A 26,543-nucleotide genomic window follows, 5' to 3' on the forward strand; every position below is an offset into this window, starting at 1 on the left:
TCTGGTAGCACATGGCTGCAAGTGTTGAGTTGACTGTAATGATTTATAGGGGGGAAGATACACATTGTTATTATAGTTAAATCATTGGCTGTCTGAACTTTGAATTATGTAACACTTGGATTTGTATGACAGCCTGCTGAGGCCGAGCTGGTGGCCAGCATGAGAACAGAGATGTCTACAAAGTCTGGAGGAGAAAAACACTGAGCAGGGCAACAAACAGAGGGGTGTTATCCTTCAGGACGGCCTGTTGATGGAAGGGAGTTGAGGCGGAGAGATGGCCATGAGGACAGACAGAGAGGGAGAGGGGGAGAGTTTGGAGAGGAGCCGGGGACTGCCCATGGTGGATGGGCGGAGCAGTAAGCATGCGCTGAGCTGGCAGACTCTGGGCTGGTCCTGACGGGCTGGCTGGGCTCCGGACGGTTGTCTGTGTGCTTCAGACGGTCGTGGGGGAGACTACCATCAACGCTCAGCGTCTCCTCGAGTGCTCAGAGGGAGAAAAAAAAAAAAAAAAAAGCTGAAGAGACACGGGGATAACTGCGAGAAAAGAACGCAAACAGCCCCACCTCGGCATCTGGAAAAGCACCGAAGGAGAAGGAGACGATCCTCCCCCTCTACCCCACACCCCGTCGCCAACCCGCCCTATCTACTCTACCCACCACTTCGTGCCATCCCTGTGGTCTGAACTGCCCTCCCACCCCCCCAGGAGAACCACGAGCACCCATAGGAAACCCCCCACTTGACCAGCGTTGCCATTGAGCGATGCGCTTTGCATTTAGGAAGAAATCACTTATGCGTTTTTGATGCAGAACCCAACCAGTGGTCTTCATTTCATTTCCTCAGCGGGAACAGTTAAGGCTACGGATCTGGGTGTTTACACTTTTTTGACGGGTTTCCAGTGGCATGATAACATGCAGCATATATCATCCCACGGCAACAGACAAGGCTGTCATTCCATAGATTAGTCTTTATTTACACGCGCAGCTGTCACATACGCTGCGTTTGAGCTTATGTTTGATTTTTCCATGCTTAGAAATAATCCCGACAATGGTCTGGGAACGGACCGCCTCTCCAGACACCTAATAATATATTTTTAAGACGTGTCAGATCCTATATTTCGAAGAAAAAGCGAAACATTGACGAGGAGTCACTTGACACCGACGCCGTTCGAGCCACGGGACTTTGCGTGCGAAGTTTGCACCGGGAAGAGAGGGACCAAGTCGGAGATATCTCGGCTGTATCCACGGCGTTTTTCCCTGTAAGGTAAGCCGGGAGCACCCCTGTCTTGCATGTCAGACCTGTACATTGTGTCTATTGTCATGTGTGTCCACGTTGGTCTGAGAGCGCTGCAACAATGTGAAAAATTGCTCGAGTTCAAACAGGGCAGTGACCTATTTTCAGAGACTCTCCAGCGGTTCGCCGACATCCTGCAGCCTGGACTGCCCACACTGTCATTCTAAAGCCCGGGTTTGGCGGACGTGCCGTTTGTGCCATTTACGCAGACACCGTGTCAGTACCTAATTCAACATGGGAGCGACCTTTTCCGCGTGTCTGCATCCTTTGTGAACGGGCATCCCCCCCTTCAACCCCGAGAGTGATTTTTAGAGCAGTACTGTCACAAATCCTGCCCTATATAGAGGCGTACATCACGGCTCAGCCAGCTGTTGTGCAAGATGCAGGCTTGCATTGGGCTCTCTGATGTTCTGTCACAACATCTGATAAAGAGTTCAACGTCTACAGACTACTGACGGTCACTTAAACCAGTGATGTAAATAGAAAGGTGGGTAAATTGAGACCTCCACATGACGTAAACATCCACTAAAAATCGTGTCAATTTTCGGATTTATGATATATTTTTCCACATGACAGACTAAGTGTTATTTCATGCCACTGAGTTGTATGTCAGAAAGTGTTGTTTTTGAGTTCAGGCTCAGTGAGTTTTTTTGAGTTCAGGCCCAACTATGTTTCTGGTCACAACAGCAGATACAAGAACGCAGCATACCATGAGTTATTTATGCTTAAAAACCTTTCAGTGTGTTTCACAAACTGGGTGATGGTTGAAACTGGTGACATCTCTGCCATTTTATCATTTTTGTTCAGACCAATTCTAACTTAGCTGAGGCCAAGCATGTAATGCAGGGGGCAAGGATGAACACGGGCAGAGAGGCCTAGATAAAGAGCTATTTTCCTCCAATTAAGCAATTCCACTGTCCCTAAGCCTAATTGTGTGCACACTGGGACTGGGATTGGGATGGACCTTCTCCCCATTGGCTGCCTCCCATGGGCCCATTGTTCCAGAAGATGCCAGGGGAAAGAGCCGAGCCCTGCCAAGGCAGACCTAACAAGCCCTGTGCTGGAGTGGAATAAGGCCTGATCATTAAAAAGCATTAGGCCACAATGCAGATCGAGGCACACTCAGGGGGTTTCAGTTTTATTTTGGATCAGAGTAGAATGGCTGTATATTTCCAAGGTGACTGTGAGGTAGTCTTTGAACAATATAATGTGTGGATGCATGAGAGAAGCTGTCACACAGATAGCACATGAGGACTGGAGGAGGTCTGGCTATGGGCCCGCTCGACCTCTCTCAAAGTATGCGGGGAAGAGGAGCAGTGAAAGAAGCTGCACAGGCTGCCGAGGAGGACTTTGACTCCCTCTTCTCCCTCCCTATTCCAGGCCCCTGCTATTTAATCCATAACCCCACTCTGAACTGTGAGCACAGGTGCTCCTCACATCCCTGGCCTGCTCGCTGCATTGTTTATCCAATCAGCTGATGATCGGTTCAGCCACAGGTCAAGCATAACATCCATCTGACAGAAAGACGGGGGCATCTATCACCATCGGCACACTGGTTATTTAGGCGACGCCTCTCTCACTTAGTCACTGCAGAGAAAAAGCTCGGCTCCACCATAAAGCCAGATGTCCACTGGGGTCCAGCTGTGTATCCCTGTGGTGGCATTCCACACTCACAGGATGTGTGTGTGTATGTGTGTGTTTGTGTTGGCAGGCTTTTTTTTTTTTTTTTTGCTGTACATTTTCTCATCCTGACTGCATGCTTGGCCAAATGTAGATACTTGGACAGCTGCTGGAGAGCAACAGCTTGCACAGAGCTTTGCTCAGAGTTACAAGTTTGACACCAACTGGCTTCATCTGCTGTAATTAGTGCAGCAGTGGATATACCAGAAAATCTTTCCACCATGCCAGTCCCTGAAATCAAATCATAGGTGTGGTTGTCATCCCCCTCCCCAGTTTTCCCGTTTTGAGATTTCACCCCCACACCGCAACAGTGTGACATCATACCCCTGAGGTCCCAAACTGTGAGGGAAAGGCAGCTGCTTTATGGTGGAAAAGGTGGACCCTAATGGCATATTCCTGCGTCAGAGAGCAACCACGAGGCATGTGGTAGAGGGATGGTGGGAACCCACACTGCACTTGTACTTAATGCTTTAAACCAGACCAATAAAAGTGTGCCTCATCTGATATAAGGAGAAGCGTGCTCAGTTTGGTTCTTGCATCGCGCAGTATGCTACCACAGAGAAACTCTCATCTGATATCGGCCTGTTGTGGTCCACTAAAATATGTAGCCACTGGGAAAATAAAACTCAGAGGACTAGCTCTGCTCCCAGTAAGTGGGTGGAATTTAAGTGGTACAAACTACACTGGGAGAGTGTTTGAATTAATATCACAGTAGGGTTCCATAGCTGCTGGGGATTACGGTCAAACTGAAAGGCAACTCAGCAGCAGGGGAGGGAGGATTACAGTGGTCAGTGAATGAGGCAACACGCAGCGAAAACAAGGCACCTGATACACACTTGCATTCATCTTCACAGGGATAAGAGCCACTTCATTTTAGATTCCCATGACAGATATATCCTTTTACACTTGGAGGTAATTAATGCTAATCAGATGAACAGATATGTGATTCATTGTTGAGGTGCTCAACAGCTGAAATACAGCCACTAGTAGGGTATGTCATTTCTCTGACATGTTTAATGGAGTTGCACATCCAAGCTCTTGACCTTTGTTCGGGCTGAAAATGCCACAGGAGATGCATGATGTACGCAGATGAAGCCATGTGGCCCTTCAGTGAAGCGAGGTGGAGAGAGGATGTTGTTTACAATGCGATGTCCATGATCAGTTTGAGAAAAAAAAAAAAAAAAGGTTGTCTTGGTGATGAGTTACAGTGTTCATGTTATTAAGTTATTATGAATGATATGAAATGAATGACCTGTTGTTGCTAACTTCACGGCTTAACTTTGTAATTAATTTTGGAGTTGCTGGCAAGCTCTTGGTTATTTTGCAGCCGATGTTGGCTGCACAGCGTAAATCATATGAGCCACAATGCTGAAGACATCAATGTGACTTAGTAAACTCTCAGTAGAAACGGAGCCGATTCAATAGCTGAACTTAAGTTAAACTTGAAAATGATAGTAAATGACTTTCTCAACTCTCGTATCATTACAGTCCGGCGCCGTACATTTTTTTTTCCCCACAAAATCGCTTTATCACTAATCATTGCCATGTGTGCAGCAGTGGAGGTGACACGGCCGTAGTGTGGAGCACTACAGTGTGACACCTCTGTGCGGGATGATGGCCAGGTTCCTGGACACTCACATCAAGAATAGACAAAGCGGATACAGAGCTTGACTCACACTAACTTGCAAACTGAAAGAGACTAGTGCATACCGCTTTGCTCCCTGGCTGGCTGGGCTCACGGACCGTGCATTTTTCTCCAGTTAAACTGTAACCACTAATCACCTCACGGCCTCACTGTTTCCTCCTGGAGCAGACCATTCCTGGATCCCCAGGGTGGTTTAAAATGGCCCCTCGGGGATATATGGTCTACTCTTTTTAAAGTCACCTGTGTGGGACATCCCAAATGAGCGCAAGACTCTTGCTCTTTCTGTGAGGATCTGCCATTGTGAAGTTTAGGGGTCAGTTCCTCTGCTGCAAGTCTGCAGGCCTGCATTTCCAAAGTAAACACAGACAATTCAGTGCCTCACTCCAGCCAGTACCCCACCCTACCTCTTCTCATTCTCTTTAATGTTCCTTCTGCGCTCCCTGCTCAGTATTTCTATCGTGAGAGAATTTCAGCTCGCAGAGCCCTTCAGACAATACGCAGACCATGTCTGGGGCAGGGCACACTTGATGAGGAAAAGTCAGAGAGAGAATATAGGAGTAAAGCCAAGACATGAAAGAATAACAGCAACGTAAAGGAGCTGGCAGAGAAGGGAGAGGGTGTGGGGGGGTGGAAGGGTGTGAGGGTTTGTTAGAGGAAAGCCTTTTCTTTTTTCTTTTTTTTTCCAAAGTCCATTTTGGATTAGTTTCCACCAACATACTTAATATTTTACTTATAGACGATAGTAAAAGTGGATCTAGCTGGAGCCCTTTCGATATGTGGGAGCTCAGTTCAGGGAGCTGTGAGTTGTACAGTAATATGCTCACAGCAATGCAGTTTAAGTGGAGACACAGCTGGTTTGTATTATTATTTACTTGCTTGGCCAACACCCTGGATTGTCTAGTATAACCTCAATCGCACTACAGCAGTTCAGTATGACTGAGGTATGTATGTGTGTGTTTGTTTGAAGAGAAAAGAAAGGGAGGAGTCAGGAGAAGAGGGGCTCTGCCTGTATGAACGGGTGAGGCATAACGTGCTGGGAAGGGAGAGACAGGGGAGAGGGATTGATGGTGGGTTTTTTTTCTTTAGAGAAGGGGATGAGGGAGAGACGGGTGAGGCATTTCTAAGACTCAAATAAGACTCTCAAGTCTGGGCCTGGGCCTGGCTCTCTGTCTGGGCATATCCAGTCCTGTCAGCTAGCTTCCAGACTTTGCCCCCTTCACCACCCCCCTCCCTCCATCCCCAACTCCCTGGGACTCCATCTCCTCCTTGCTTTAAACTCTGTTTCTGTTCCCTCTCTCCCTTCGTCCCTCCCTCGCATTTTTCGTCTCCCACTTTCCATGAGCCCCCAGCTTCATAAGCGACACATAAATTATATAAGAGATTCTCCATCTTATACATGCAGTAAAAGAGAGAGGGAGAGAGAAAAAATTTGGCCTCTAAGTGTTTACCTTCTCTGTGGTGTTGTGGAGATGTTGCCAGCACTAATTTAATTCATATGTACCGTGGCTGTTTTTTTTCTTATGATGGAGCCTTATGTAATTTGGAAATGTTTTAAGTTTGAGGTTGCTTTTTGAGAAATAAAGACTTATACAGACCTCAGCTGCTTCCATGAAGTACCCTCTCTGTTTTTATTTGGTCGCCAAAAGTTGTAATAATTGACTTTCAGTGGCCATCTTGAATAATATCCAGTCACTTTCCTAACACAGCCTGTCTCTCTCTTTTACTGCGTGCGATTGCTTCTAAGTGTTGTTGCCCCCTGTTTGCTCAGGTTTCAATAAATGGTGTTGTCAGTCATTGTGAGCTTGGCTATTCCTTAATTGATTCTAAATGTCAGTATCGATTCAGGACAGCAGAGTGTGTAAGAGCATGAATATCGCCCTGACCTTCAACACTAATTGAGATCCTCTCTTAGGCCCATTCTTTCCGAGGCTGCCGATACACTGTGTGATTGCATTTGTCCACAGCACGTTTATTAGCCCTCGCTCTTCGGTGTGTTTCGCCAAATGAAAAGAGGGATCAGCTCCAGATCTTTTCTGATGCTTGTTTCCAACAGATTGCGCAAATTGGATGTGCCAACAAATTCAAATCAAGAGTTTAGTGCTACTCCATTTTGCAGCATTATGCTCAACTCTGTCTGTTGCCATCTCAGTCGCCCTCCATCTGTCCCTTTGCATCTGTCTCTCTGCTCTCTTTTTCTCTTTCTCTCTTGGATAGAGCCGCAAAAGATGAAAGCTGTAGGGTGGAGCCTGTCACTTAGTTGAGCTAGAACACAGAAATACAGAGAGAAAATGAGAGGGAGGGAGATAAAGGCAAAGAGGAGAGAAATGACTGTCATATTGACCTTGTCTTATTGCCAGCCGTGGTGGGAGGGGACGCGGGGCGGAGGGTTACTCAGAGAGAACCGGCGCTCCATGTGAGGAAGGAGAACACAGGGCTGCCGTTAAGTTGGCACAGCCTCATAAGGAAAAGACAACACAAGCTTTGTGTGTACATGTATATGTGAGATCACTGCAGAGGGAGGCAGAAGGGGTTGAAATGGAGGTATAGCAGACATTAAAGAGGGGAGGTGGGGGTGGGGGGTACGCCCAAATTTAAAGAAGCAGGAGCTCCTTGATGGTCCTGCTTCTGTGTTTACCCCCCCCCCCCCCCCACCACACACACACACACACCCACACACACACACACACCCACACACACACACATCACGTCACTTCATCTGCTAATTGCTCTCTGCTGTTTTGTATTTCTCCCTCTTCCTGTTTTCTTCTCCTTTCAATATGCTTTGGTTTTGGAAGCTGAGCCCCTGCCCTGTTCCTCCTCTCTCTACATAAACACACTTGCACACACATATAGACTCACATGCTAACAAGCAGACACTAATGGAGGCACTTTCTGTCACAGAGCACATCTGGTTCTGGTGTGCCTTGTATGTCCTATGTAGCATGGCGGGTGCATAGGTGTCACCCGGCCTTCTCCAGGGACAGGGAGTGGCCTTCCAGCAATTCTGGCATTAAGAGCTAGAAAAGTTACGACATGGCAGACGTGTCCGACAGGCCTCAGCAACAACGCCACACAGCAATAAAGAGAGCACCCACCAGCCCACCCCACGCCTTACCCCCAGCCTGCCAGTGGCTGTGTTGCATAAAGCTGTTGTTGGGATCGTATTACCCTGGCTATTGAATAAGAAGACTTGCTTCCCAGGGAGTTCACTATGCGCTGTTGGCTTATTGAGTTGCAAGCAAATGCAAGTGGCTGGGGTCAGTGTGTAAAGGGGAAAGGGGTTTGTTTCTCATGCGTGTGGTGCCATAATATCCCCATCCAGGAAATGACTGTGAGACAGGCGCACCCCTCCCATAGCTGGAGCGGTACCACAACGCTCTGAACTGGTCTGAACTCCACAACACACAGCCAGCATGCTGTACACTAGTGTGTGTGTATGTGTGTGTGTGTGTGTGTGTGTTTGTACACGTATCCATGTCTGTATGGTTGTACACAAAGGCTGTACAGTCAGTGTGTTTATGTGTGCTTGTACTGTGTGGCCCCATACTTCTTACCCTGATCCTTGAGGCTGTCATTGGAAGGACAGACCACATTGGCCCAGCAAACCGGTGCTGAAATATAGCCTGGGTTTGCTGCTTATCGTACCACAGTTTCCATACGCATGTCACCCCTATTAATCTGCCCTCAGCCTGCTGTTAACTGTGTGGGAGAGAAGAAGAGAGAAAGAGAGATTTCTGGACCTCCTCCCATTCCCTCCTACCCAGTGGCTTAGAACTGGTGCTGGGTTTTCACCAGTGAGGGAATACAGAATACAGACACAGCTGCTTTATGCACTCAAAATGAGCTTGAAGCTGTGCTGCTTATTTAGTAATATACTTTGATGCGGACGCAAGTATTAGTGTACACACCTCTCTCTTTTGTTTTGAAATGAAGTCATTTCTCTTAAGTCTTAAACTCTGACCTGGACTTTGAGGAGTGGCCAGCAGTGGCCGTTAGTGTGTGTGCGTGTGTGTGTGTGTGTGTGTGTGTGTGTGTGTGTGTGTGTGTGTGTGTGTGTGTGTGTGAGAACCTGGTATTTTAAAGATTTAGGCAGGTGCCAGTGTTTTGCATTCCTAACCTGACCTTGTTCTCATTTCTGCTGCCTTTAGGGGAGGTCTGCCTCTGCAGAGAGGTGAAAGTGTGTGTGTGTGTGTGTGTGTGTGTGTGTGTGTGTGTGTGTGTGTGTGTGTGATTAGCATACCACCGCATATCCATTATACACATGCAGTGCTAACACATGTCATCTGCACTGCCCCAGCAAGGACACACGGAAAAAAAGGACGTTTTTGTTTGGAAGCGTACCTCCAGAGCGAGCGTTAACCTCCCAGTTCTGACAAAGTTACACCTCTTCAAATATCAGTAGAATTTCATACCTCAAGTCTAGCTGTGTGAGTCAGCTGGAATGACAGCATTTAGTGTGGGAGTAGCAAAGAGCCGTCACTTCCGAAACACAGACCCTATCCAGCAACCCCAGCAAAACAGACACAGCTGGTCAGTGGGCTGATGAGAGGACAGGGAGCCGGGCTGTTGTGCCGTTTGATCATCCACAATCAAATTCATTCAAAAGATCCTTAAAGACAAAATCACACCATACCACATGAACACAAAACAAAAAACATGTTTACTCCAAGTTTAATTGTGAATATGAACAAACTGTAAAACAGGGCTGTTAACTTTTATCGCAGTACTTTTTCCTCGCCCACCACCAACTCTGACAGCCTCAGACTGTTTTTCCTCCCTCTCTCTTTGGCTTAATTTCTTCTTTTCTCTCTCTCTCTCTCTCTCTCGCTCTCTCTCTTTCTCTTCCCCCCCACCTCCCTTCTTTCCTCTCCTGTTGCTTTCCTACTGAGCGTGGTGTGGTGACGCCCCTGCTTGGCTGGCAAGCCGACTCCAGACCCTGTGATTGCGCGCAGGAGTCGGAGGATTGCATCACTGCCTGTGGGGAGAGGCCACAGGAATGGACTGAAAAGCGGGTGGGGGGGGGGAGAGAACAGCAAAGAGAGAGAGACATGAGAGGGGTCGATGAAGGAGAGGAAGAGGAGAGAGTGATGACAGACGATGGGGATATAGCCTGAGGAAGTGAGGAGGAAGTCGAGAGGGAATAGAGCTGAGGGAGATCAGGCAAGCTCTTGTTTGTATGGAAGTATGGTAGAGAAAAGATGAGAGAGGAGGACTCAGTGGACTGCAGGAGGTAAAGAGGCCCAGCAGAGTTAGTGGGAGGCCAAAGTGAGCCAGGGTGGGGATGTCGATCAAATCTCCTGAGTGCATAGACAAACACATACTTCTCTTCTCTTCTCTTCTCTTCTCTTCTCTTCTCCTCTCTTCTCCTCTCTTCTCCTCTCCTCTCTTCTCTTCTCATCTCTTCTCCTCTCTTCTCTTCTCGGATGGTGGCAGGCCTCCTGCTGCGTTCATTGGTTCCTGCCGCCCCTTTGCTGCGCTATGAAACTGCTATGTTGTGAAATGCCCCACGTTATTGTAAGATTACTCACCACTCTTCAAAGCCCACAGTACTGTTGTGTGAAGAGCCTTACGCGTTAGTGTAGGGGAGGTTTACTGCTTAAACACTACTGAGTCATCGCCCCCAGGAGGATTATGTGTTTACTGCTGATTGCTGTCCTGATACTACAGTATAGATTAAAACTATTTTAGTTGATTGAAAGCGTATGTAGCGTGATTTTGAATGGGAGTAGGTGGGAGAAAAACTAACCAGTATCTCAAAACACATGTCGCTACACGTGGGCCTTCAATCATGTACTGTGTGTGTCATGTAGCAGCTACTAGGGATTGACATTGGGTTGGGGGGAAGTTTCCTAGCCTCATGCCAATGTGCAGCTTCTCACTCCCCCTGTACCTGCCTCTTCTCTTTTCATTTATTTTATTAGCCTTCATTGCAGAACTGATTTTCCAATGATATTCCCACCCTGAGGCACACTCAGTCCTCTTCTAATGTATTACAAGATGAAAAACAAATTTTGTTAGTTTTGCATACATTTGTTGTCTGTGTTCGATGTTGATACAAGTGTACACAAAAGGAAAGCATTTCATACTGATTGATAATGCATACCCCCCCCCCCCCCCGAAACCTGCCCTTTCATCCGTTCATCCACAACCATCCATCCATCATGAGTCAAGTCAGGTCACTGTGTCGTGCGATAATCCCGGGTTTAGCAGGACATAAGGCTTACTGACACAATGTGAAATCTCAGTCAGATGGCTTTTTATAGATCATTCGTGGCCTAATCTCACTATATGGCAGAATAAGTGGAATTGCTGTTCTGCTTGCAACATCCACACTAATAAGTTTTAGTTTTTGAACACATCGCTTTTGTTCCGTTTACACAGAGCGTCCATACTACTCTACACTATATGCTATACTATAAATGCTGCTGGCCCCATTTGAAAACTCCCTGATTGGGTTTTTATCAGTCACGATTTATCCTTCCCTGATTTGTCGCCCTCCCATCACATGACCTTTTTCCGGTTGAAAACGCCTTATAGCTCCACCTCGTCATCGGTGCAAGCAAAGAAAACTCCGGTCTTACTTTTCGGTGTTATTCTCTGCAACTAAGCAACCAATTGCAAAGTAGACAATCTGCTTCCTGTTTACAGTGGCACGCACATAAGCAGTGGACGTAAACGGTCATGCGATATGCGTTTTCAGGCGTGTTAGTGGAGCTAAAATGCTCGTCTACATGGAGATTCCTGTTTTCGTTTTAAAACACCGGTTGAAAATGAAAATGTTTAAGTGTGGACGTAGCCATAGAGTCTGGCATTTTGTTTCAAATTAAATATATGTAACACTGACAATGACCCCCTAATGTTCGATTCATTATAACATCACAATAAATTACTGATATGTTGCAGTAACTAATGTTTTTCATTAGGCTATTGATAAAACTGAAACATATTGTCTCACTTAATCCTTTTGTTTATAAAGTGTCAATATAAAGCTTCATATGCCTTATTTTAGCCAACAAACAGTCCAAAAGCTGAATAGATTGAACTTATAATGATGCAAAACACAGAAAATCAGCAAATCTTCACATTTGAGACACTTGAGTCATGTAATGTTTGGCATTTTTTGTTTGAAACCAGATCTAAATAATTACTTGATTATCAAAATAGTTGCCAGCTGACTTTCTGTAGACTGACTCATCAGTTAAACAGAGTAGTGTAGTGGCTGCTGGAAATCGGACTGTTCATCCCAAAGTTTTTCATCCTAACAAAAATGTTACGTTCGACCACAAAGAAGTATCGCTTTAAGCGTGTGCCCGTCCTTTCTCATGTAGCTGTCCCCTCTGACAACAAACCACAAGTGCGACCCGCCCTCCTGGTTCTGTGCCTCCCTCCCTGCCCTCTGCATGGAATTCCTCAGTGTCTGAACACTTTGGCTGGAGGCCATCAGTAGCTCGCTGAGAAGCTTCCTGTTGCACTCCTTCCCTCCATCTATTCCTCCCTTTTTTTCTTTGCTTCCTTCCTTCACTCACTCCTTTCTGCCCTGCTCCATGTGTCGTCTCAGATTTCTCCCTTTCCCTCCTCCATCTCTATCTCTTAATTTTGCACACTCACAGTCTCTTGAGTTTATTAGCGATACATTCCTGTTCTCTTTTTAATCTCCTGAATCTCCTTTTGCTTATTTTGCCCTGTTTTAGCATGTGAACGCACATGTCTTCGTATTGCAGCCGCTGACTCCATTCCAACAACTGTCTTTTTCCTCAATAGCCCTTCCCCAGTGGCACCATGCATGCTGCTATTACATAATCCTGTGAACGATCCTATGTGCCTTTTTTGCAACAGGGGGAGAAGGAAGGAGGGAGGTTTAGATTGACAATGAGAGAAAACTGAGTTATTCAAACTTTTCTTTAGCCTTATTATGTTAATGAATGTAAAAAAAAATGGTGTGAATACATGAAATAATTTGGCAAGTAATATACCATTGAAACAAGGAAGGGCTGCAGTAGTTGGTGGGAGAAGAATGAGATGGGAGAAGAAATGAGAGAAACGAGAATAATAAATTGAAAAAGGAAGCAGAGCAGTGACGGTGAGTGAAAACAAAAGCAAAGAACAGAGGGATAAAGAGAAAGAGGGAATGAGAGGCCCATAGGAGGAGGAGGAGTGGAAACTGAGGTTTCCTGTCTGAGGAGGCGGCTGGCTGAGGAGGACAGAGGCAGGAAAAAAAAAAAATCTCTCAGCTGTGTGTGTTGTTTGTGTGTTGAGTGATCCATCAGGGGGTGAGGGGTGGAGGGTGTACGTGGGGGCTGTGGCTCGGGTGTGGATGTGTCAGCGGAGGTGGGGTCACTTGCGGCTATTCCCTCAAGAAACGTCAGCAACAACAGAAGTGGGAGTAAAGGAGAGACCATTTTTAGGCCTGTTTTCTTGTGTCTCCTCCAATATCACCTAACAACATAGAAATAACTGGATACTAACCTGTCTAACCTTCGTCTAACTGTCTGTATAGTTTGGTGTGAAACTCTCTGCATCGCCTCCTTCTCTGACTAATCTCGTCTGACTTTGATATGAATCCATGTAAATCTGGCTGTTAAGGAAAAACTGCAAATGGGAATTGCTTTACTTTGAAGAGTGGAAATGCTTTGATCACCTAAATCCGATTATTCACAGAGTATTGTGTGCATAAACCTGCTCGAAACGTGCCAACTTTGTTTATACCTCCTTGGCCTCAATTGCAGATGTAGAACCCAAATGTCAGGGATCAGAGGTTGCACCACACCCTCACCTCATTCAGTCACCTTTGACCCTCTCCTTCCCACCTGGAGGATGGAAACACCAGCAGGTCTAGACATGACCTATGCTGCAGCTGTGGGTCTTTACACATCACTGCTAAACCGCAGAGTTACCAAACCTAGGAGAAACATATTTAACAAACAGAGTTGTTTATCTTTAGTTCATTAAATGTGGTCCCTGCAATGTTGCACTTGAGATTTAAAATGGCGTAAGGTGTACTTTAGGGGGTTTCTTGTGTTGCTTTAGTCACCTTTTGAAAAGCTGATTCAGTAACACTTGAATGAATCAACATCCATCTCTGAAATTGAGATGAGCTACAAGTACACGCCAATATCTCCAATAAGGTTTAACAACCCTATAATAACTCTATAGTAACAGTATATCAATTCTGGAACGGCACAGAAACCCTTTAATACTGCCCCTTTAAGAGTGTCACTGGCCTTTGGAGGATTTTTCTTTTGTTATGCATGTCGATATTTGATTGAATCATATGAAATTAAATTGCCTGATATACATTTTTAAACATAAACATACTGTATTACATAAATATTTTTGACAATGACCCTTTAAATTTGGTTATTAAAGAATAACCATGTACTGAGCAATACATTTTACAGTTGTTCTCTGGTGGATAAACTATGTAATAGAGACACCGTTCCTTTACTTCTTTACATTACTTATCACCCTATACATAAGATTTGTCATAAACTAGTATTGTCCAATAGGATTGAGCTGGCTGATTTAGTGGTTGGTTTATATTTCATACTTGTGCTCAACCCCTGACTGTCTGAACGGCCCTGAGGCCAGGTCAAGTAACACATGATGGCCTATTGAGACCACAAAATACAGATTTATAACTTGTCCAGTGTGTTGGTCTGAAAGCCATTAGTTAGTACCTACTTCCTCCCCTATACACCTGTGACTGATTATTTATTCTCTATAAAAGGTGGAGGATACCAGATGTGTCAGCATGAGGATATAAAATGGAAACAGGACACTGGCCACAGTTATATCAATGCGGGGATGACTTGGCATCCTCACTCACTAATTTCCAGTATCAAATCCATGCAATCCAAAGGACATCAAGTAGTATCACAGCAAGGTCTTCGGGAACCACTACCTCCTGCATGTATATTTTATTGCAGCAGTGTTTTAAAACAACACATTAAAGCCCTTCAGAATCCCGCCGATCAATGCCGCTAGTTGTTTGAAGCTGTCGTTCCCACCATGTTGTTTCTCTTTCTCCCTCTCTGTGAGTTGTGTGTGTGTGTGTTTGTGTGTGAGAAAGAAAAAAAAGAGAGAGCAAAGAGCCCCGGGGAGAGATGGCTTACCTCCTACAGACCACCTCCCAGGGTCACAGCAGGAGGGAGATTAAGTTACAGCCAATCTCAGAGGGGAGGGTCACACAAAATGTGTACACACACACACACGCACACACGCACGTACGCACACATGCACGCACGCACGCGCACACACACACACATGCACGCACACACTAACTCTCTGAAACCCTCACAGAAACCAAAATATTACAAAATACCATTTTATACCCTGGAATATAATCATCTTAAACCTCACAGTTTTGATATTCTCTGATGCTTTTTGTTGGCTCTCGTTCCTCCACCATCAGACCAAGCTGACTGAGCTGGAACATGAGCCTCCTCAGTGCAGATTTCCTCAGATCAGACTAAAGATCAGTTGGTTGAAGCATGGTTAAGGGTCAGTGCTGATCCTTGTGAGCCTAGCCTCGGAGCACATAGGTGCTGAAACACTGAAAACACGCCTTCCTTTGACCTCATGCCCCCCTGTGCTATCTCACTCATCGAATAACTCCCACCTCTCCCGCACCCTCCAGCATCTACCCATGATTCACCCTGGAACACATACACACCCATACCTCATCAAAGGGACTTGGAGCGATAATTTAGGACTTAGGTGGGGAAAGGTTATGCAGGGGAATAGGTGACGGGAGATGCTAAAGAGGACACACACACAAACCTCTCTTTCAGGACTCCTCTTCCTCCTCCACTTCCTCCTCACCCTCGTACATCCTCACTGTGGCCCCCTTGGTCATCCCTCCTCTCCGCTCTCTCTCTCTCTCTCTCCCGTTCAGCTGCTGTAGCCTGTGTTTACTCTGCTAGAGAGAGAGAGGAGAGGGCCCAGAGAAGGGACAATGCAGCCTTTCAGAAAGACTGTCGACCCCACGGCTGAGCAAGGAAGTCTGCATGGGGGCCAGCCAACACCCCTTCCCCAAACTTCACAGCCACCCGCCACTGAGCTTTACACACACACACACACTTGCATATCTTGCTGACGTGCACACACACAGACGACACCACGCTTTCTCCATCTCTGTATCACTCTTTCACTCGGTCGCCCTTTCTCTTTGTTCCACATTTCCCACAAACCCCCCCTCTCAGTGGCCGTGGCTGTTTGGAGGATGTAGTCGAGATCACGTAACTCCAGTCCAAGATCCACACACTGTGACTCACTTCCCAGCCAAGTCTCTACTATTTCTGCACTAAGAAATAATCATGAGGGTGGTCTGAGGTGAAATCCAGCAATGGGAACTGATTCACCAGGAGCTGCACTGGGATCACATCGGTCTGGTACAGACTGCGCTGGGTCTGTTGTATTTATTTTATGACCTGCTGATTTTCTCAGAAGTTCAACAGAATTTCAAGTGAATTTTGTTTGTCATGTCTGTTTTCTGTGCAAAAAGTGCACGTCCATCAAAACTAAAGCACACCACTCTTCTCCAGTACTGCTTGGTCTATATTTGACCTTATCACATCAATCCACAAACTGAATTTCCAGTTGTTTGTAAGATTTGTTATTTGGGAACAAATACAATCTGTAGAAGCTACAAGTCCTTATTTAACCATTTTACAGTAAGTGCCTAATTGATAAACTTTGCTATATTAACGGATATGTATTTAGTGATAAACAAAATCTTTTCTTTTAATTCTTAATTCCCTTATATTATTTCTTTGTAAAATGTTATTGGTACAAGTGTTAATATGTTGTAGGGCTGAAACTAATGATTATTTTCTTTATCAATTAATGTGTTTTTTGGCATTTTGTGCTTGATGAGTGGGTTGAATGATTAATTCATTATTAAAATTGGAGATTGATTTTCTGTCAGTTGACTAATGGATTCATCACTAATCCTTCAGATCAGCAGAAAGTGAATGTAACCTTATCAAGGAAAATGGACTAAAATAGAACATTTACACTTTATTTAACTTTATTTACTTGAAATTAAAAGGAAAAAAGATTTAATGCTAAAATAAATGACTTCCTAAGATGGATAGTTTACAGCAGCATGCTGCAAATTTAAAGTAGCTCCAACAAAATGCCACAAGCTGAGTGATTCCTACAATGCTCTTTACTATACAGAGGAAAGGACACATTTTTATGAGACTGGCTGTTGTTTGCATGGGATGGGATAGGTATGGAAGCCTGCATAATAAATTGGAAAGATGAGCTATAGCGTCTATTATGGAGGTATAGTAATGGTTTGCACGTGGAGCAGCCGTCTGAGAAGAGCTTTTGTGTGTGGAGACCCCTGTAGTGTCTCTCTGCCTATCTCACAGTGAGAGATGTAGGATCATATGATCTGAGCTGCCAAACTCATTTATATTCATATGGATCCAGCAGTCCCATATCTGTTTCTCATTGTGTTTTTATAGCATGCTTTATAACACTGATTGGAGGCCAGATTGCTGTTTGTCCCAGCAGTGGATGAGAGTAGGATTTGTAGAAAGGTTAAGCTGATCCCTGGTCTCCTGGTCTGCGTCTCAGGGTAAGGGCTTTTACTCGTTTAAAGTGGATGACAGGCGATTTTCTGCTACTTTAGCCAAACAATAGAGCCAAAACTCTTGGCAGCCTGTGTGGTAGGAGTTACAACAAGTTAGTCATATCCACCCAGTTCAGAGGAGACAGAGAGAGAGAGAGCTGCGGTATTAACCGCAGCTCATTCTAAATGAGGACCATATCCGCTCTGACAGATCTAAACATGTTTATTTTCACAGCTAATGACAGTGTTTGCCCACATAACAAACTCTCTACAGTCAAAATGATCATCAGAGCAACTACCAGCAATACGCCTACGTTATCATTACACACTTGACCTGGGTTTAACTGATAGTTAAATCTCTGTTTAACAGCCTGCGCAGGTGTAGCTGGATACATTTGGCAAAATCTGGGACAATGGGGACTATGACAGTATTAGTCAGTAAAACAATAGACAGATGTAAAATTATTGAAAGGATACATTCACATTTTGTCAAGTCTGTCTTAACTCATGCCCGTCTGTATATTTAAGAATTGTTAAGAGTTGTCTTTAGACGTGACCAAGTGATGTATTTGATTTTGTTACCGATTGAATGCAGCTTGTTGGAAATACCTTAATTCTGTAAACGGCCCTTCTCCTGGCACCTCACATGCCTCTGTGGTGTTTTCCTGCTTGTTGTGCTTTAAATGATCACTGACATTTCAGTGTCACTCTCAAGTTGCCATCATGGGAGACCTGTGGGTCATGTGCTTGTCAGTGATCTGTAATCAGATAAAAACCAAAGGTTATTTGTCCTAAGATGTTTCTCTACACACACACACACACACACACACACGTACATATATATATATATATATATATATATACTGTATGTATATACGTATGCATCAGCACAGCGAGATCTCTTTGATAAAGTCATAATGCTGCTCTGTGTGCATCTTCATACAGTATGTTCCTCTGTTTGTATCAGTACATGTGTTTATCATCATCCTCTTATCTATGCTTAATTGAGTCTGTACACTTCCCCCCTCCCACCCCCCCGGTTGTGTGTATACGAATGTGTGTGTGTGAGCTGGTGGCTGTCCCTCATTGGGCTGGTGAACCTGGTGACCTCTCTGCTCCGTGCCTCCCAGACACAAGGGCTTCTCATGTGGCCCCTGGCCAGTCGCTCTCAAAGCCCACCATTCACTACCAACCGTGGCTTCTATGTGTGTGTGTCGGCATGTATGTGAGGGAGAGGGAGGAAGGGTGAATTTGTTGAAATTACAGTTTGATTCATTACTTGTGTGTGTGTGTGTGTGTGTGTGTGTGTGTGTGTGTGTGTGTGTGTGTGTGTGCGTTTCTGTAAGTATGACTGTGTGTGCATCGGTGTATGGTGTACCCGTTACATGCACACTGGGAGCTGTTCTGCATGAACTCAGAAATATAGGACATACCGCAACTGTGCGTGTCTTTGGATGGAAAACGCTTTGAGGAGATTTGTGTGTGAGCCTGGTGAGAAGGAGCAATGAACCCTATCACATTGTGTTGAATGGAGAGCTTGGCTATAAACTAGCAGCACTGTACTAGCACCACCTGTACATGTGAAGCAGTTAATTTTAGATAAAATAGGCTCAGCATTTATTTACATTTGAGTTGAAAAGATCTGGCTCGTGTGAAAGCTTTTGCCGAATTATGGTTTCTGATATGATTTAAAAATTCCTCTGACCAACATGGTTCATCTAGGTGTGCGGCTGTGTATTTATATGCTAAATTCTTTGCATAGTACAACATGGTGATGTTGGGTCAGTCCGGTGACTGAGGAACTCAAAATGACAGCTAGATGAACCGTCCTGCCCACAACCCTCAGGCTGAGTCCAGAGGTCAGTGTGTTTAGTGAGGGGAGGAGGTGGACAGAGTGGGTGCAGCTGGAGTTGAAGGCCTGGGGGTGTTGCTGGTGGGTCTTAAAGGTCCATGGTGTCTGAAGGTGCACACTGTGGGGGTTGGGGGTGGGCTGGGGTAGCGGGTGATGTGACAGGGTGCAAGGGCCAGCGACTGGCCGAGGGGTAGGGTGAAGCAGGGCTCACTGAGGGTGACCATCTGGATTGGATTGTAGACATTCCTCAGGAAGAGTGTGTGAGTAAAGGTCAGTGTGGAAAAAGAGGAGGGGGTCACCCAGATCTCTACGTGTGTGTGTGTTTATTTTTCTTTGGCTTACTCAGTGTTTCAGTTTACAATTGTGGTCAGTTTACCATTGTGTGAGAGTATTTCTTGCCCAGTGGGGCCGTGGAATGTGAGAAACTTTCAGCAGCATTTCACGTGGGAAATATTGCAGGTGAGGGAATCTGTCTGCTGCAGTTTGCAGAAAGCAGAGTTTTATTGTTTCTGTTTTTATATGAAAAACAAGTTATCCTACATTTGCCCCACTTGATCTTACCTCTGACTCTCTGTTATTGGCTGTTTGTGCAGGTGGGAGGTCGGCGGGTTACGGTCATGCTGTCCCTGGACGAGCCCCTGGACCTTAAGCTCCCTCGGCGAGCCAATGGGCGGGACAGAGGGGCGCGCTCGCCCCCCCTCTCCCCGCTGCACCCCAAGCGAGCTCGCCAGCTCCGCATGGCAGACGATGGCACTGCAGTCATAGAGCCAGCTTCGCCAGCTTCTCCGCACACAGGTAGGTGACCTTGTAATGAAAACAAAAACACAAGTGTGTGCTTGAGAAAAAGGGAAAGAACAAGCGCAGTGCCCTTGTATCAGATCCCCCAGGTGAAAGGTCATCTTACCAGGTGTGTGTGTGTTTTGGGTTATACCAGGTGTGCAGGTGGTCCCACACGATCGAACAGACACCCCCACCCCTCCTGCTGTGGACCTGAGCATGTCTCCCTCCTCGCGCCACACCCCCAGCTCTCCAGAAATGACCAATGGCAACTACGTCCCCTCAGGGGTGAGTATGATGGAGGTCAAACACACATACCTACACACAGGAGTGGACAGTAACAAAGTACATTTACTTGAATACTGTAATTCAGCATATTTTTCGAGTATCTGTACTTTACTCGAGCATTATTTCTTTTTAGAAACGTACGACTTTTACTCCACTACATGCAAAAGATACATTTTGTAGGTGTCGTTGACTCCACTACCTTTATCTGAAGTACTCGTAGCTTTGAAGCAGAGTTTTAGTTAGTGGAATGAATTTTGAATTTTGAAAATGTGTCTGAACACACACTATGTTCCTCACAGGAGAAAAACCAATCACAGCCAACTCCTACACTGTCAGTCATGTTGTGTTTGCTGCATTTCTGAACAGCTCAGTTTGAACTTGGCAGTGTCCTAACGATGGCTACATTACATAAAGATGAGGCAGAAGATTCTTCACCACAGCGCTTTAGGCCTTCGCCCATGTTTGAAGTTTTAGCAATAAAGAAACATTCATTTTGTTTTAAATGTTTGCCATGTTTACCACGACCAAACTTCATCACTGCTGGAAATCTGACAGTGACAATGGCTCCTTTTGAATACTAATGCATTTTAAAAGCAAGTACTCTGGTACTTTAACTCAAGTAAAAATTTGACTGAACAAATTTCACTTGTATTGAAGTAATATTTGACCAGGAGTATCTATACTTTCACTCAAGTAATGAAGTTGTGTACTTTGTCCACCTCTGCCAACACACCAGAACAGGTGTTCCAGCTTAGTGTCTACCAGCTTTTATTTTGCCGCCCAATACCTCTATCATTTCCCGTTTTTTCCTCATACGTTCTCTTCGTTCACCTCCGAGTTGGAGAAAAAATAAACACTGTGTTTCGGTGCAGTACTGAGTGGCCAACACTTTTCTGTCTTCAGCGGAGAGTGACTCAGCCTGGTGGGGTGAACAAATCAAGGACAACATCGGGTTGTGTCATAGTCTCCATCAGGCTGTGCAAGGGGCGGGAGACCTGTGTGTGTGTGTGTGTGTGCGTGAGAGAGAGAGAGAGAGAGGGTGTTAGCTCTTATCAAACACCTCTTGTGTCCCCAACAAGTGCCTCTGTCTGTGCAACTTGCACTCAGTGGCCCCACTGGCATGACGTGTGTGTGCCTGTGTGTATGCATGCGTGTGTGAGTGTGTGTGTGTACATGTATAATCGGATTTAAGACAAGGTACGGCCATGCAGACCTCACGCTGCCTAATTCAATTCCCTCCCAATTGAATTGAGACACATTGGCTGGGACCATTGAGCCCACGTCCTACTGAGTCCTAGATGGCCCCCCGACCCCACCGCTACACACTCCACACTCCACTTTATCCCCCGTGGACACAGATAGGACACTTTCTCTCTCTCATATACACAATTAAGTGCTTCTTATAGAAAAAACAGCTGCACACACTCACACTCACATGTTCTCTCCCCTACAGCATCTCACAAAGCAGCTCACATAGTTCTGCATGCAGAGACAGAGCTCAGTGCAGGGAATTGGCCTAATTTTACGAAATTTGTCACATACACATTTCTGACATAGCTGAAGACGATGAGACAGCCGCAGGATTGTGATCCATTTGCACCCTTTCTCTCTCTCTCTCTCTGCTTCCCTACTCTCACACGACAGCTTGGACTTATGTGTCCCTTATTCTAAATTCTACATTTCATCCAGACACCTCTCTGTTTTCTGCTCAAGCTGGGTTACACTCTGTACGTCGTGCGTACGTCAGTGTGTGTGTGTGTGTGTGTGAGTGTGTGTGAGTGTGTCTGAGCCAGTGCATTAGCTCTTTGAGCCCTAGCTGAGATTCAGCGAATCTTACAGCTCCCATGCTGAGCTCAGGGATGTAGAGAGGTTTTGTAGTACGCAGTGGGTGACTACAAGAGAGAAAGTAGAGTGGATTTTTGAAGGAAAAAATGAAGATCAGCAGTTCTGTACTCCATTGACAAAAAGAGAGGTTTTGTCTTTAAACCAATGAGTATTTTCTCAAGCGACGTCATCAGGACCTACCCTTGTCTTCCTCTCTGCTGCTTTGCTCATCGTGGACTATTCACAATTATGCCACCTGTAAAGGGATTTCACAGCATCAGAGCTCATACTGGCAGCTACAAAGACAGTATTGTCTCGGTTGTGTTGTTTTGATGTTTTTGTTGTCTTTGTGAGGTCTTATAAAGCACCCATACATTTAGTTTTCAGGCGTTTCAGGTACACGTTACAGGGAACGTGATTTAAATCCATCGTTCTCAATGGTGCAGCAGACTGATGAATCCTATTTGCTCCTTTTTCTTTTTTTCTTTTTGTTTATCAGAATTCTCACATCTCACAGGCCTTTCAGTTTTTTGTGCCAATTGGAGCTGGGGCAGGACTTCACCTGCCATCCTCCATGTTCATTGGCCAAACGAGCGACACGAGGGCCTCTCCTGACCTCTCAGCAGATGAACAACTGGCCTGCCGCTGGAGGAAGGTAAGGCCCAGATAGTAAAGGAAAGCTGTTGAAGCCAAACTAGGATTGAATAAAAATAGCTTCATCATCACCATGAACTTGAAATGCTGAATGTCTTCCCTCCTCCAGTGCCATCTGCTCTTTGACTCTCTGCAAGACCTGGTTGACCATGTCAACGACTTCCATGTGAAGCCTGAAAAGGATTCTGGGTACTGCTGCCACTGGGAGGGCTGTGCTCGCAAAGGCAGAGGGTTCAATGCTAGGTAAGAAAATCATACAATTGGGTGATTATATAAAGTGTACAAATGAGGGGAGAATTCTAGAGGAAGATGATATAATGAACTTATTTTTGTGTGGCTGCAGGTACAAGATGCTCATCCACATCCGCACTCACACTAATGAGAAGCCCCACCGCTGTCCCACCTGCAACAAGAGCTTCTCACGTTTGGAGAACCTTAAGATACACAACCGCTCTCACACAGGTCAGTGGCAGCGAGTTACAAAACACAAAAATCTGGAAAGCATGCATTCACTCATTGAGGATCAAGTAAAATATTTCTAATTGTAGTTAAACATGGGTAGCTTTAAAATTAAGGCTCATTTAGAGCTTAAAATCTTTATGGAGTTGGGGGATCAGGGTCCTTGGACATGAGATGAGATGCCTAATTTATTTCCCCCTGCAGGTGAAAAACCCTACATTTGTCCTTATGAGGGTTGCAACAAGCGTTACTCCAACTCCAGCGACCGCTTCAAACATACACGCACACACTATGTGGACAAGCCCTACTACTGCAAGATGGTGGGCTGCCTGAAGCGCTACACAGACCCCAGCTCTCTCCGCAAGCACATCAAAGCCCATGGCCATTTTGTGGCACAGGAGCAGGGATCCCCAGGTGGGGTGGGCTCCCTGCTGAAGGGAAGTCAGAGTGGAGGGCTTGCAAGTGGAGGGGGGAAGGATTCTGAGCTGTCCTATGTGAGCGGAGCTCATATTATCATCCCAGGGGCAGCGGCTGCTCTTCTGGGAGGCCATGCTCTGCAGGGCCTGAGTGGTGCTGTGCCCCTGTCTCCCCTCAGTCCTCGGCCCCTGGACCTCAGCTCACTTGGTTGCCCCAACTCACCTCCAGGCAGCCTGGGAGGCACACCCATCCTGTCCTTCAACGGCTCCCCGCTGGGCCTGGCCAAGTCCCCTCTGCTCTCCCCGGCGTTCTCCTCCTCTGCCCTGGGCCTGCCAATGGTGCCCATGCTGGGGGCTGCGTGTGAGCGCAGAGCCCAGAGCCAACAAGCCAAGAAGGGCCAGGGGGAGGAGGCTGAGAATGAGGTGACTGGGGGGGTCCTGAACCTCTCCACAGGAGGGTCTCATGATCCCCTGTCCTGGGTGGTCATCCCTCCAGGCACCGTGGTGCTCAAGCCAGCTGTGGTCAACTGATACATACACACATACACACACATTCCAGAAGAGCTCAGGGGGTTGGGATGGGAGGGTGAACGCCATAGTGAGGGTACGGGCAGTCAAAGGTGATAGGGATTGACTCGCACAATCAAATCCAGGCAATGCATTTCAGAGAGAGGGTGGAAAAGGACAAAACTATAGAGAAACCTATCAAAATTTCAGTCAAGAAAACAATAGATAACACTACACCTCACAAGATTTAACAATACAACGCAAGCCTCTTTTATTGTTGGGAAACCAAGGGGCCCAAGAACTCTGTTCAGGAACATGTATGGTTTGGCTCCTCGTTGCTTATTTTATACTCTATTCATTCCTGTTTGCTGGTTCTGTGGACAGGGACCATGAACGTGACAGTCTTAGTGCTCTGTGTTCTCACAAAAGTCCTGATTCATTGCTAAGTATTTATATGACTGTACTTCATTGACAGTGTGCCTCCAGCTTAGCAGTGAGATAGATACACCATGAAACTGAATGACGCACTCACAGTTGGGCAAACTTGCACATAATAGGAAGATTCTCCACAGTTGATATTAAAGTGATGACCTATTTTTCACAGGCTGCTGTGATTAATATGATTCAGACAAGCTTGCCGTACCAAAGCAAGTGAACTCAAACTGTCTTGGATTTGTGCAGGAGAAGGCGAAGGCTACTGCTTCAGCTCTGAGACAGTTCAACTAAACACAGCACTTACTAGTGTCAACTGGTTATAGTATTGAAACCTCAAAACTGCTGCTAACTTCTACGCTTCCCCAGTGTAACACAAACTGGGAGGGAGCACTTTTGACAATCTGTCCCCAGTTTGGGGAGGGTGACCAACATGGACCAGCCTAGTCCACCGGAATGTGTGCCAGGCGTGCAGACTAGGAGCTTTTAGGGCACAGAGTGATCTGAGGACTTAACACAGACAAATGGTGTTACATCACCTGGCAATGACCAATTATTACTTCCTCGACTACACAAGTGAAATTCAAGCACTGATGTGTCTGGCTCCCCCCTCTGGTCGGACACGATACACAACATCCTGCTTTCCATTTACAGAACTAGCACTGTTTTGCTCCTGGATTGTCCAGCTGCTTTCCCGTAATTGAATCAACACAGCCAGTTTGTGTATGAAAGGGCCACTGTGGTGATAAACACTAGTGTCTTGTATTTTTTAAAAGTGACCCGACCCAAAACCAGCTGTGAAAAGCAGGTGGTCGTCCAGTCGAGGCCCAACTTAGTCTCGTCGGTTGAAGTTTTGACCCAAGTTCAACATCTCTCACGCTGTGCCAAAAATACCTGGAGAGGTTAAAGTGGGATGTACGTATTGTGCCACAGAGGGGGGTGTGATGCACTCAATGCCACATACAGCTGGACTGACTAGGAAGCCACACTGTTGCAAACTGCCTCATTTTACTCTGTCCAAAGGGGCAAAAAAAGAAAAAAAAAGACTCATTTGACTTCTGGGAAAACTTTTCTCATGGTTCGATTAAGCAGTCAACATGCACTTACCACAAACTATACTCCCTACATGTTTTATGAAATGTTACTGCTAAGTCATGGTTCTTTAAAAAAACTAGTTTGCTCTTATTCCATTTTGCTGTGGGGTCCTTCCAGGCTTGTGTTGCTTAGTGCTAATGCATGTATGATGTTGACTGCTGTCTCTACAGAGGAGAGGTAGGGGCGCAGGAGAGGATCATCACAACACAAGGAACATTCCTTCAAGAGACTGACACACTCAGCCCTCCTCTCCCCATATGCTTATGTTGGCGGTCTTACTTTTCCATCGCCCAGTCTTAGAACATCATTAGACATCAGTTATTGCTGTTTTGTATTTTTGTCATTATTTTTTGCTGTTGTTCAGACGAGACATTTTTTTCTGATGTTGACGTTGCTTCTTGTGTTCTGCGATGGCTGCTCTGCAATCAGCTTTCTGCTGTTGAGGGTGAGTCTTTTTAGGGGATGAAGAGAAGAAGAGAGGGAGAGGTATGGGTGGTCCTCCACAGGGCAGTGGTTACCAACCTGGGGGTCCTAAAATAAATCTGAAGGGTCACAAAATGAGTACATTTTCTGTGCCAAGAAATTTTCTACAGACATTCATGGTGCTCAAAGGATTAATCCTAATCGTACTTTGGTGATCCCTTGATTTTTCAGTCTCACCATGACGTTGGTATTTTTGGTGTTATGTCTCCACAACTATTCCATGAAGTTTTGATGAAATCCAATGCAGTCATTCTTGTCCCCCTCAGGACTAATTGTAATAACTTTACTGAGCCCTCAACTTTTCATCTAGTGCCATCACCAGGTCAAATGTTTAATTTGTCCAATGCTTTCAATTATGACCAAATAACTGCAAAACTAATGACATTCCCGTCAGCTGAGGCTGATGGGAACCTTTAAAATGAAACAATGTGGGAAGGTGAAAGTGTCACCATTTACTTGAACTGCTCACATCATGTATAAACTTAGGCCGTAAACTGTGATTATGGTTCACAAGTTCAGATGATATTGCAACATTTTTAGGGGTCACAGTCCTAAAAGGTT

General features: G+C 45.7%; 1 protein-coding gene across 1 annotated transcript; it reads left to right on the top strand.

Annotated features, from left to right (window-relative positions):
• Positions 1–1,191: 1,191 nt before the first annotated feature.
• glis2 (GLIS family zinc finger 2) lies at positions 1,192–23,996 on the top strand. Its single transcript, XM_022752558.1, has 7 exons — positions 1,192–1,260; positions 19,641–19,842; positions 19,982–20,112; positions 22,436–22,591; positions 22,700–22,833; positions 22,934–23,052; positions 23,254–23,996. Exons 2-7 carry the CDS (start codon positions 19,665–19,667, stop codon positions 23,994–23,996), a joined length of 1,461 nt encoding a protein of 486 aa, XP_022608279.1. The 5' UTR covers positions 1,192–1,260; positions 19,641–19,664.
• Positions 23,997–26,543: the final 2,547 nt, after the last annotated feature.

The sequence above is a fragment of the Seriola dumerili genome, unplaced genomic scaffold, assembly GCF_002260705.1.
Source record: "Seriola dumerili isolate Sdu_G_001 unplaced genomic scaffold, Sdu_1.0 BDQW01000169.1, whole genome shotgun sequence".
Taxonomy (NCBI): Eukaryota; Metazoa; Chordata; class Actinopteri; order Carangiformes; family Carangidae; genus Seriola; species Seriola dumerili.

Coding starts and splice junctions, on each gene's coding strand:
- glis2 (XM_022752558.1), top strand. CDS start 19,665: ATGCTGTCCCTGGACGAGCCCCTGGACCTTAAGCTCCCTCGGCGAGCC. Junction 20,113..22,435: donor GCAACTACGTCCCCTCAGGG/GTGAGTATGATG, acceptor TTTGTTTATCAG/AATTCTCACATCTCACAGGC. Junction 22,834..22,933: donor GGCAGAGGGTTCAATGCTAG/GTAAGAAAATCA, acceptor GTGTGGCTGCAG/GTACAAGATGCTCATCCACA.